The sequence below is a fragment of the Ascochyta rabiei genome, chromosome 7, assembly GCF_004011695.2.
Source record: "Ascochyta rabiei chromosome 7, complete sequence".
Classification (NCBI taxonomy): Eukaryota; Fungi; Ascomycota; class Dothideomycetes; order Pleosporales; family Didymellaceae; genus Ascochyta; species Ascochyta rabiei.
This window is the reverse complement of record NC_082411.1, coordinates 33828-45197: the sequence shown is the minus strand read 5'-3', so window position 1 is coordinate 45197 and position 11370 is coordinate 33828. Positions and strand designations below refer to the sequence as shown.

Sequence of the window (11370 nt, the reverse complement as noted above, 5' to 3'; positions counted from 1 at the left end):
TTAATGTGCAGAGATGATAATAAAGGTCATTAATCAATAATTATCTGTCTTAATGGCTGATTTTATGTGTGTGTGCCGCTAGCCCCTGAGTTAACCGAGGTTAACCCTAACCCCCTAACTTGGATCGGCAAGGTCGGTTATCTGACAACAATACACCTTCTAGTACCAAGCAGATAGATAAATAAGGTGTACTATTTACTCTAAAGACTGCAAATTATATGCAACATTTATAGAAGCAACAGATAACACTATTAGAACAATTACTTGCAGATTAATGCATTTAAAAGAGTAAGGAGAGTAAGCGTTAGGCCTAACTCTCTAGAAACTTTAAAAACCCTAACAGCAAACTGTCAGATTGGATGGTAATAGTAATGAGTTGATGATGATGTATTAATGTTCTGTTCTTGTTCTATGTAAGGGTGATTTTTGTCTTATCTAGGTTCGGGTAGGGGCCCCTACACGGTTTCTTAGCAGGTAAATCGCCTAACCCATTTCTCCAATACCTTTCATTTAACACAAACAGATTAAAACTTAATAGGCTTTTAGGATGCGCTACTGTAAGACTAGTTAGGCCCTAGCTAGATAACTATCTGCTGTGCACTAAAATTAAGGAGAATTAGCACCTCTATAAGGTTAGACATAACAAGGTACTATCTAATATACTTCTAGACCTAAACTACCTCTATTAAGCAGAACTAGCATAATTAAAGGGAGTGTTGAAGTCGTACTTTAGTCAAAGACCGTAGGGACTAATTCTATTGGTTCTCGGGGATAAGCACTGGTGGATTAGTTAGGGTTATTAACTAAGCAAATCTTATAAAGATAGGGTGTAATAAATAGTACAGAGTAGACTGTATAGTTTAAGAGCAGGTTAAGATTCTAAAGACAAACTTAATTAACAAGGTTAAACACAAACTATAAGGGTTGTGTTCCTACTAACCATATACTTTAATAATAGCGGTAGTAATACATACTAATTAGTGTTAAGGATCCCCTAATTACACTGATTACTAATTATATTAATTACTAATTACACTAATTATGCCAAGCCTAATCATGTCACGTGATCCTCAGCCTCTTGCTAAGTGCTGACACTGTTATGTTTGCTTACTCTGAACTTAATAACTTGTTGTAATTACTGTGCCCTATGCACTGTAATTAGCTTACATCCTTCCCGTGTTCTGTAGATTGTAACATCTAGCTCCACAGTTTTGCTATAAGGACTCTTTGCGAGCTATGTCCTCCTAGGTCCCTTTAAATAACAGTCTCTCCTAGTAGTTTTAGCACCTTCCAACTACTATAGTTAAACACTTCCTAGTTAAATACTTTAGCCTAGGTAACTGACCTTCTAAGTTCCTCATCGCACTGCTCGCAGATTTCAACTTCTAGTCCCTTAATCATCTTGTTTAGAATCTAGGGCTGCCCTTGCTGTCTAACAACCATCCAGATAGGTATTTCATACACCTTACCCACAGACAATGCTCTGTACTCTCCGCCTTCCTCCTAGGACTTCTTAGCGAGGTTAATAGCGGTCTACACGCCCTATCCCACCATTAACTAGCAAAACCGCTCTATTACCTTCGCAGACAAGTATTGTTCACGGTACTGCAACTTAACTACTTAAACCCCTGCCCTACTTTGCAAAGGTTCCCTGCTGGATGCTAAGCCCCTACTACCATTAAAACCTAGTTTAAGCAACTACTACAAAGGCTAATCTACTTAACCTAAATCTATGCTTTCTAGATTACCTTATACTTATATAGTATAAAGGATATATAATATCTACATTATATTAGCTTCTACAGCAAGGCTATAAAGGAAATGTACTAAATACTCCCTTATATTGCTATAAAGACTCTAAGTTACAACTACTAGACGCACTTTAGCAGATGCTAATTTTAACAAATTTTTCTAACTAAGCCAGGACCTGCCCCTTTCTAAATTACTTACCCCTAAGGAACTAAAGGAATACGCTAACTTTTAATCAACATTTAATTAGGAAGCTGCTAAAACTCTCCCTAACTACAGTAACTTTAACTATAAAATAAAGCTTAAACTAGGTACAAACCCTCCTAATTATTACCTTTAACTCTTCTCTATACAGCAAATAGAAGCTATTAAACACTACATTAAGGAAAATAAGGCAGAAGGTTTTATTAAACGCTGCAACTCCCCTGCTTAAAATAACCTGCTTATTGTTGCTAAACCTAGAGGGGCCTGCAAGTCTGTGTGGAATACTAGGAGCTTAAAAACGCTACTATTAAGGACTAATATTCTATGCTATTTTTCCGCAAAACTATAGCATAACTTAACTAGGTAACTATATTCTTAAAATTTAATGTTATCTACACCTTTTATAGAATTTAGATAAAGCCTAGCTTAGAATAGCTTACAGCATTCTCTACATAGAAAGGTATATACTAGTACAAAGCGATACCCTCTAGACTATGCGACGCCCTAGCAACTTTTAGCAGGTAATTAATAACTTATTGTTTAAATACCTTAATTAATTCTGCACAGTATATTTAGATAACATCCTAGTCTTTTCTAACTCCCTAGCTAAATACAAAGAACACGTTAAGAAAGTTCTTAGTAGACTTAAATATTAAGGATTTTACGTAGATCTAAAGAAATCTAAATTCTATAAGAAACGTGTTAAGTTCTTAGGCATAATTATTACTAACAACAGTGTACAAATAGACCCTAACAAAATTCAAGCTATCTAAGATTAGGAGATGCCTAAAACAGTACCTAACATTCTCTCCTTTCTAGGTTTTACTAGATTCTATTAACAATTTATTAAAGGGTACTTATTAATTGCTCTCCCCTTAACACAAGTTGTTAAATCTACTATTGTTTCTAGACCTTCTAAGAAAGATCCCTTAGTAATCTGACGTTCTGTCTAGTACTAAGACTTTTAGCCTACCTAGGCCTATAAAGACGCCTTTTATACCTTAAAAAGCGCCTTTTAACTAGATTTGTACTTTAACACTTTAATCCTATGCAGCTAGTTGTTATTTGTACTAGTTCCTCTAGCTAGGCTATAGGACGAATAATTAAGTAACAGAATTAAAAAGGTAACCTATAACCGATTAAATTCTTCTTAAAAAAACACTTATCTGTAGAATGTAATTATAACATCTACAATATAGAACTTATAGCTATTATTTAAGCCTTTAAAGAATAGGAATTAGCACTTATAGGCTTACCTTATATAATATAGGTAAAACAGATTATAAGAACCTATAAACCTTTATAAAGATTAAGAAGCTTAACTAACACTAAGCTTAATAGTTACTGTTTCTCTCCTAGTTTAATTTTAAAATAACATACGCACCTAGACCTACAAATAGTAAAGCAGATGCGTTAAGCTAATGTCCTTAGGATATCCCTAGAGATAAACAAGACATATAGTTATTAAACACACACTAAATTATCCTAGGACTACGCAACCTAGGCCTAGGAGTTATACCTATAATACAAGCTACTCTGCAGGCTCTCTCCCTTACTACTAACAAATAACCTAAATTTAACTTACTAGATGTTTAGGCAATAATAACCATCTACGCTACTTAGACACCCTTAGCAGAGCCTAATAACTTAGAAGATAACTTTAACCTAATAGATAACGTTTATAGGATATTGCTACTAGATTTACTACTATATCTAGAAGATCCCTAATCTACTAATGATATGCTTACTAACGTATATGCAACTAATATAGCTGCACAGAAAATCTTCTCTACCTTAGATAAAAACAAATACAAACTAAGCTCCTAGTTCTGTAAAAACGGCTACTACATCTCCCTAGCTAACTGTCATACTGTTAGTGAAGGCTCCTCCTAACGCCTGTTTCTAGACAAGACTTAGCTCTACATACCCCCTTACGCATAATTACAACACTAGATATTTAACTTATACCATAACTACAAGAATACAGGCTATAAAGGTCCTAAAGCTACTTTATATCTAATAATTAGGCGCTACTATTAGCCTAGCATGCCTTAGTCTATTAAAAAATATTACTAAGCTTGTGTAGTGTGTAAATGTGCAAGGCCTTCCTAGGAAGCCTATAACAGTTTCCTTAAACCCCTACTAATCCCTAACGCTAGGTAGTTAGATATTTCTGTAGACTATATTTAAGATTTACTAGCTTTATCTTTTACTAGCTAATTATACATAAACCTGCTTGTTATAGTAGACTGTCTTACTAAGCAGCAATATTTCTTCCTATTAGTTAGCTACTCTTAAAAGGAATTTGCTTACTACTTTTTAGAATTTTTTCGCCTCTTTAGACTTCTGCGTACTATTGTTTCTAATTAAGGTACTTCCTTTGTAAACAAACTCTAGAAGCAGGTTTACAAACGCCTTTAAATCTTAGCTAAGCTATTAACTTCTTATTATCTATAAACTAATAGTTAATCTAAACAAGCTAATTAAAGCTTTGAAATCTATTTGTGGAAGTATATTAACTATATATAAAATAATTAGGCTTTATAGTTGTATCTTGCTAACTTTTAAGCTAATAACACTGTTAATATGTCTACTAGACTTACTCCTTCCTTTGTAGATCTTAGGTATTATCCTTGTAGCAGTATATACTTTAGTAAAGACTATACCTAAATAGAACTATTATTAAAAGAAGCTATAGACTAAATCTTGCGCGCTAATAAGTTACTCCGCACCTATACTAACCTTCTAGAAAATCTAGATATTTAGCTTACATAGGCACAATAAGAATAAAGCTAAAGACTAAATCTTGCGCGCTAACAAGTTACTCCGCACCTATACTAACCTTCTAGAAAATCTAAAGATTTTAGCTTACATAGGCACAATAAGAATAACAGGCCTAAGCTAATGCTTATCGCCAACAGACTCTAAAATACGCAGTTAGCGACCTAGTTTAGGTTTCCACACGCAATCAGAATACTACTTAACCTTTAAAAAAACTAGATTATAAGTATACTAGGCTGTACTTAGTTACTTATGTTATACACAACAGAGCTGCATACAAACTAGACCTGCCTACAGACATAATATTAAAAGGCGTATTTCTAGTATTTTACCCTAACTTGCTTAGGGTAATAAGCTAAGACAACCCACTCGATTAAGTACTACCTAAACTAATACCTGTAGAGGTTACTAACAACTAGGGTTCAGTCTCTTAAGAATAGTATGTTAACTTATTCCTTAATTGCAGAAGGCAACGCGGTATATAGGAATACCTTATTAAATAGTCTAATAACACTAAACCTACCTAGGAACCTGCTAAGCAACACCCTAACTACTACAACGCCTTCTAATTTTACTACAACAATTGTAATGAGCTAGCTCTACCTGCACTCTAAATGCTAACAGACTAGAGGCCTCGCCTAAAAGACACCTTTAACAACAGCTAGTTTAGCAATCTTAATAAATCTAGTTAAATGAAGATAGGCTAATAAAAGCAGATACATTACTTAACAGAATATTAGGCTACTTTTAACAGGCTTCTTTATAGGTTAAAAACACGCCTAAAGACACGCTAAACATAATCTAGACCTGCTTAAGCTCGCCCTTAGGCTGCTATAGTTTAGCAATTAACTATTAATAAAGGTTAACCTTAAAGTTAAGGATAAATCTAGCTCCAACAAATTAATAATTTTTTTTGTATTTCTCCCTTATATAAGCTATAAATAGAGAAGAGTACAATTTCTGCGTTGTAGGGTTTATATAGCAGAAAAGTTCTTAGAGGTTATTTTTTTATATAAGGACTTAGGGAGACCTGTATAACACTACTAAAGGCATATACCTTAATTACACTCTAACTACTAACAGGTTATTACACATAATTTCTATATCTTCTTTTCCTTATTTTTTCTTTTACTCTTACTTAAAAACTGTTAGTATTAGACTCCTACAGTTACTTATACATAGACTTTAGCTTAAGAAAGTTTACTATTTGTAAGGAGGGGCACGTGTTAGGACTTCTACTAAGGTAAGATGGTAACCTACTAGTATGTGTTACAACCTACTAGCAGATTCTATTAAACCTAGTAGAACCTTCCTTTACTTGCCTTTACTTTTACTTGCAGAGAGTACAGGCCTTACTACTATAAGTAGGTCTCTCTCTCCGCCCTCTTGTAGCTCGCTGTCTGCTATTTTGTTCACTCCTCTTTTGAATCTATCAGTTCACCAGATCGCTACTTTTATGCTTGTGAAGTCTGCCTTACAAGGAGAGAGCACATCCTGCCAGTTAAATTGTAGATACTAACCTAGTAGTCCTTACTAAAGTCTATAATCTGGACTACAGTAGAGCTACTAGCACTTAGAGCAAAACAATTTAAGCACAGGGACAAGCAGCTTAGATAGGCAGTAGATTGTGTTGTTTAATTAAGGGATTTAAATAAAGAATAGTTTAATAATTAAGTAATGCTTACGCTAGTTCTAATAGACTATAGAGACTTAGTATTGCTCTAAGACGTATTCTGTAACATTAAAATAAGCTAACTAAACAAACTTGCACTAAAGTAGAAAGATCTATTCTTAATTGTAAGGAAAACAGATAAAAGATTATATATACTAGAGGAGCTTAACCGAGTAGTAATAAAAGGAACATACGCTAGGAATAGGTTAACTAAATTCTATTAATAAAAAACAGTAAACTAAAGGACAGTGCTAGCTGATGACTTTGAAATAGAACCTCATAGACTACTAAAACAGCAGTTAGTTAGAGTTTACCTGCTATAAACAATAATAGATAAGCAAAGAGCAGAGTATAAAGTATAGGATAATATTAATAAAAGCTAACTTATAGATTTTAGCTAAGGGTTAGCTAAAGATTTAGGTAGGGGAAGGAGTTACAATAAGGAAATAAAAACTAAGATATTTTAGATTTTAATAACAGCAGAACTAAGGACAGCACTAGCAAAGGAACAAATTAAACAGTACTAGAAGAACCACTACAGCTGCTACGGCTAGACTTTTAGAGAGTACTACTAGGGCTACAGTAATAATATTAAGAAGGTAGCTAGAAATAATTATTATAACCTTTAGCTAGAGGCGTGTAAGGAGACTAAGCAGCAGGCTAAGCACCTAGGAGCTACAAGCCAAGTCGCCCTTAAGAACCTAGCTAATAGAAGAAGACTAACAGTAATAACCTAAATGTCTATTAGGGCGTAGCAGAGAACTAGGCAGAGAATAATAAGGGCTGCTAAAACTTTCTACAGTATCCTTAAAAACGCTAGGAGACCACTCTAAAGAGATAGATATAGGACTATAAGTAGAAGTAGTATAAGTTATAGGAGAGAAGCTGGCTAAGCGTATAAACTACCCTAACCTACTATTAGTAACTAGAGGAGAACTGCTAGAGGTATAGAGGGGCTTATCCAAGTCTATATTATTAGCCTCTAATACAGCATTAGCATATATTTAGTAGCTAGTACAAGAAGCTAGAGCGCTGATAGCCTGTTTATTATTACTTAGGGTAGTAATCTAAAAACCTAAAGCCTGTAAAGGAGAAGCAGAGTTCCTAGCCCTATAAACTGCTTTAGTAGCAGTAGCAACAGCCTAAAGTCAATTACAAAGGGAAGTATAAGGAGGAGTGCCTAATAACCCCTTAGAGCAAACTAAGTAAGAAATGTCCTAAGTAGTAGAGATCTTATAGCTAAGGCTTGCTACCTCTTTCTCTAAGGTTTTCTAAGCGTCCTTCTAACTAGCCGTAAATTAATTATTAGTAAAGTAACTATAACTAGTAAAGAAGTTATTAGTGTCTAAGTAAGAGTAAGGTTTAGCGCAGCCTGCCTTGTAGTAGTTAGCCTTAGTAGGACTAGGCATTATAGAAGCGGCATAATAAGTAACAGCTAAGAAGAGGTTAGTAGTAATAAGGCTTAATAGGATATTAGAACTTACTAAAAGAATAGTTCTTATAGCTGTTAGTAAAACACCTAGTGTAAGATCCTAGTAGGTTAAGATTACTATTAGTATTACAGGCCTAAGCACATAGCGCAGACCTCCTCTAACAGTAATTATAGTAAGTATTAAGATAGTTAGGGTTGTTGTAAGTAGAGTATTAAACAGCAGCGTTAGTTTTGTAAGTAAGAACCCTTAAATAAGAGACCTTTAGGCACTAATAGTATATAGGGGCTAGCAACTGTTATTAATAGCAGCTTAATAGTACTACTGTTAGGCGCTAAGAGAATCTAGAGACGCAGGATTGCTAGGAACTTAGGTGCGTATAAAACAGTAGAGGTAATAAAAGAAGTATGGTGCCTAGTTGTAGTATATAGTGTTAGAAGTAATATAGTAATTCTCTCTAGAAGGCAGAGCATTAAACTAGCAGACGCGTGTATAGGCAGCAGCAATATTATAGAGGAAAGGAGGAAGATTAGCCCTACTAATAAGGGCTGTTATAAGAGCTTCTGCAATGTTATAAGCTAAGGTGCTGTCTATGCTATTATTTTAGAAAGGAAGTACTAGAAAGATCTATTAATAACCTATTAGGGTTAAAAAGAGGAGGAATAAGGGTCTTATAAATAAGCTAAGCTTGTTCCTATAGGGAAAGATAACGAGCTATAGTTAGGCTAACGCTAGAACCTGTGCGGCCTTAACCTCTAGGTAGGAGCTTCTTGCTACTGCTGCTACTACGCTTAACTAGGGATCCAAAAGACAAGGTAGACATAACAAAGGAGGAGGTTAAAATAAGGGTCTAAAAGCCTAATGTGTTATTAAAGGTTAAAGAAGTAGAAAGTTAAGAAGTTTAACAAAGTAGAAGTTGAAGATAATAAGGAAGAGAAGGTGCAGATCTAAGGCTGCTTATATAGATCCTGGCTGCTGCCTCCCCTACAGCTACTATACTTAGATGCGTTATCCTAAAGGGACCTATAGCTAGTAAAAGTTATTTACTATTATATTAGCAAGAGTGATATTGCCTAGTAAAAGGCAGTAGGTTGCTGGACCACACCAAACAACCTACTAATTAGCGGGCCTAGGGCTAGAGGATTATGTGTTCTTAAAACAGTCTAATAGGCTATTAGGTTGTTCTTCTCTAATAACATAGGCAAACAAACACATAAGCAGGAGATTTACTAGACATATAAACAGTAGGTACCTAGACTTACCCTAGCTGTTATAGCAAACAGAATAGGTTACACACAAGGTTCTTTCTTAAAGTCTAAAGCTAATAGGGCTTTAGGAATTAGTTATAACAGGCTTAGATACCTAAATACTAGAGTAAACGTAGTTAGGTAAATACAAACTATTAAGCAATAGCCTAATAAACAGCTAGGTAGTGCTAGGAGGTTATTTAAAGTAAAATGGCTTAGAAACAAACACTAGTAGGTCTTCTGTTAGAACAGACGATAGAGCTATAGAAGGGGAGAATAACAGATAGAGGCAGACGTAAGCTTAAGAGGACTAAGCTCTTAGGGTAGGGGAGATATGTAGTAGAGTAAAAGTACAGGGTTAACTAGTAAGGGCTTAGAAGGCTATTAGGGTTTAGGTGCACGTGATTATTAGGGGTATTAACTGGTAAGGGCTTTAAGGGCTATTAGGGATTAGAGGCATATGAATGTTGGGAGGGTATATTAGATAATCTTAGCAAGCCATTAGGGCTTAACATTAAAGACAACTACCTTCTTGTATTTAGTAATACTCTTACCTATAATATCTTATTATAACTGTATATCTAACTATAATCTCCTTCTTAACTTTTTTTTTACGTACAACAACTCTAAATAGAGTATTTAGAGATCTTTTACTATAGTAGGTTAAATTAGAGCTTATAATTATTATAGAAATTAGTGTTATAATACTAGTAATCTATACTAGTAGAGTAATACTAGACGAGATAGAGAAAATACAAGTTATTAAAGCGTATAACCTAGCTCTTAGAGACTAGATTTAAAGTTATTAGTAATATAAAATTTCAGATTATCTCTCTTATAGGTAGTAAGTAGAACCTAGTAAGCTTGTTTAAAATACTTAATAAGCTCTAATTCCTATTATAGTATCAAGTATTGCATGTTGATATTCTTAGTATTAGTTAACATAGTATTTACCTTATGCTAATATATTAATATTAACTACATAGCACTATACTTTTTTATAACTACTAAGTAGCTATATTGTTCTCTAGGCTTTAGAGCACCTAGCTCTTCAAAGGCAGTATCTAGCGACATTTTGGGTTTGAGTTATAGGGTTGAGGATTTTTACGCGTTTTGTAGGGGGGCTGGAGCACGCGTCCATACTATAGCATCAGCGTTTATTACAACGTTGAATCACCACAACATGCCCTGTACATTCGTCTCTTCTCTGTTTCTGCGAGTCGCAGTTGACAAGCTTGATCTTGATCCCCAAGAGCGCGCCACCGCCATGAGCAGCATAGAGTACATCGCATACACAGAAAATCTAGATAAAGACGCAGACGAAGATGATCGCAATCCGGCTTCGGCCGCTACCAGCGAACTCATTTCGCCTACCAAAGGCGACTCCACCACTCCTCTCACATCTCTATCTGTCGTCTCTCCCCTCTCCCCTGTGTTTCCGGCGCTGGTGCGCACAAAGCGCAAAGCCAGCGGGTCGCTGGACGACGCGAAGGAAAAGGTGCTGCGCCTGCGCAGTAGTGCTGGTGGCGCTGACCATAATTGTAGACTTGTTCGGGTCGTCTACAACCATAAAAATTCTGTTGACGAAAATGGTCTTCCTGACCGCAAACTTCTCCCCGGCGAGATGATTAGGCCGGACGGTGGAGCCTCTGTGCCTGCGAACAGAGAAGCAGCTGCGGCGGCGAATGCTGTTTATGATTTGGCAGAGAAAGCCCTTCAGGGGTTTTGAGTTGTTTTTGGCCACACAGTGTACATGCGGGAAAGACTAGATGAATTTCCTTATCTTTGTTTAGTCATCCGCTTTGGAGGCAAGTATGTGGCTGTGATGATATGTGGATCCCCAAGTTGGTCTTGTACCTGCTTCGGCCAGGGCGATGGGTTGATCTTCACTAATGCTGCCTTTAATTCTGACATGTATGAACTATAATCCTCCCTTCTTCCTAGTATGAACTGTTAGGAAAATCAAGATACTAACCTAAATTATGTAGTATTGCGCACGAAATCTCCTACTTTGTGCTTATGCACCTTCTAAATTTTGTCCCTTCATATACATAAACAGCAGAATCTGCAGCAGTATAGGAGCACCTAGCAGATGTTTTCGCTGTTGTAATTAAGCAGCATGATGAGCAATCATGCTCAAATTGGAAAATTGGAGAAGGCCTCTTCTATCCAAAGCATAGGTTTGCGCAGTGCCACTGCGATTTTGAAAAGCCTGGCGAGGCTTACAAGTACGATCCTGACGAGCCGGATGTTGAGCTGCTGAACGCTCCTAGAAATTACCGCAAGA

The 11370-nt window shown here is 35.8% G+C and overlaps 1 protein-coding gene across 1 annotated transcript, besides 19 other annotated features; it reads left to right on the top strand.

The window, feature by feature from the left end:
- Window positions 1–147: part of a dispersed repeat that runs on past the window's edge.
- Window positions 148–348: a dispersed repeat.
- Window positions 346–544: a mobile genetic element.
- Window positions 482–690: a dispersed repeat.
- Window positions 691–713: 23 nt separating this feature from the next.
- Window positions 714–1205: a mobile genetic element.
- Window positions 1198–1553: a dispersed repeat.
- Window positions 1545–2059: a dispersed repeat.
- Window positions 1757–1793: a tandem repeat.
- Window positions 2060–3373: 1314 nt separating the features above from the next.
- Window positions 3374–3573: a dispersed repeat.
- A 209-nt stretch (window positions 3574–3782) lies between these two features.
- Window positions 3783–4743: a mobile genetic element.
- Window positions 4743–5107: a mobile genetic element.
- A 115-nt stretch (window positions 5108–5222) lies between these two features.
- Window positions 5223–5426: a dispersed repeat.
- Window positions 5307–5641: a dispersed repeat.
- An 18-nt stretch (window positions 5642–5659) lies between these two features.
- Window positions 5660–5773: a repeat region (potential rRNA).
- Window positions 5756–6213: a dispersed repeat.
- A 398-nt stretch (window positions 6214–6611) lies between these two features.
- Window positions 6612–9501: a dispersed repeat.
- Window positions 9429–9643: a dispersed repeat.
- Window positions 9644–10184: a mobile genetic element.
- Window positions 9798–10607: a mobile genetic element.
- Window positions 10351–10812, top strand: EKO05_0004593 (uncharacterized protein; the record flags this gene model as incomplete). The annotated part of the gene is made up of 1 exon (XM_038945616.2): window positions 10351–10812. One exon carries the CDS (start codon window positions 10351–10353, stop codon window positions 10810–10812), a length of 462 nt encoding a protein of 153 aa, XP_038799150.2.
- Between the last annotated feature and the right edge of the window lie 558 nt (window positions 10813–11370).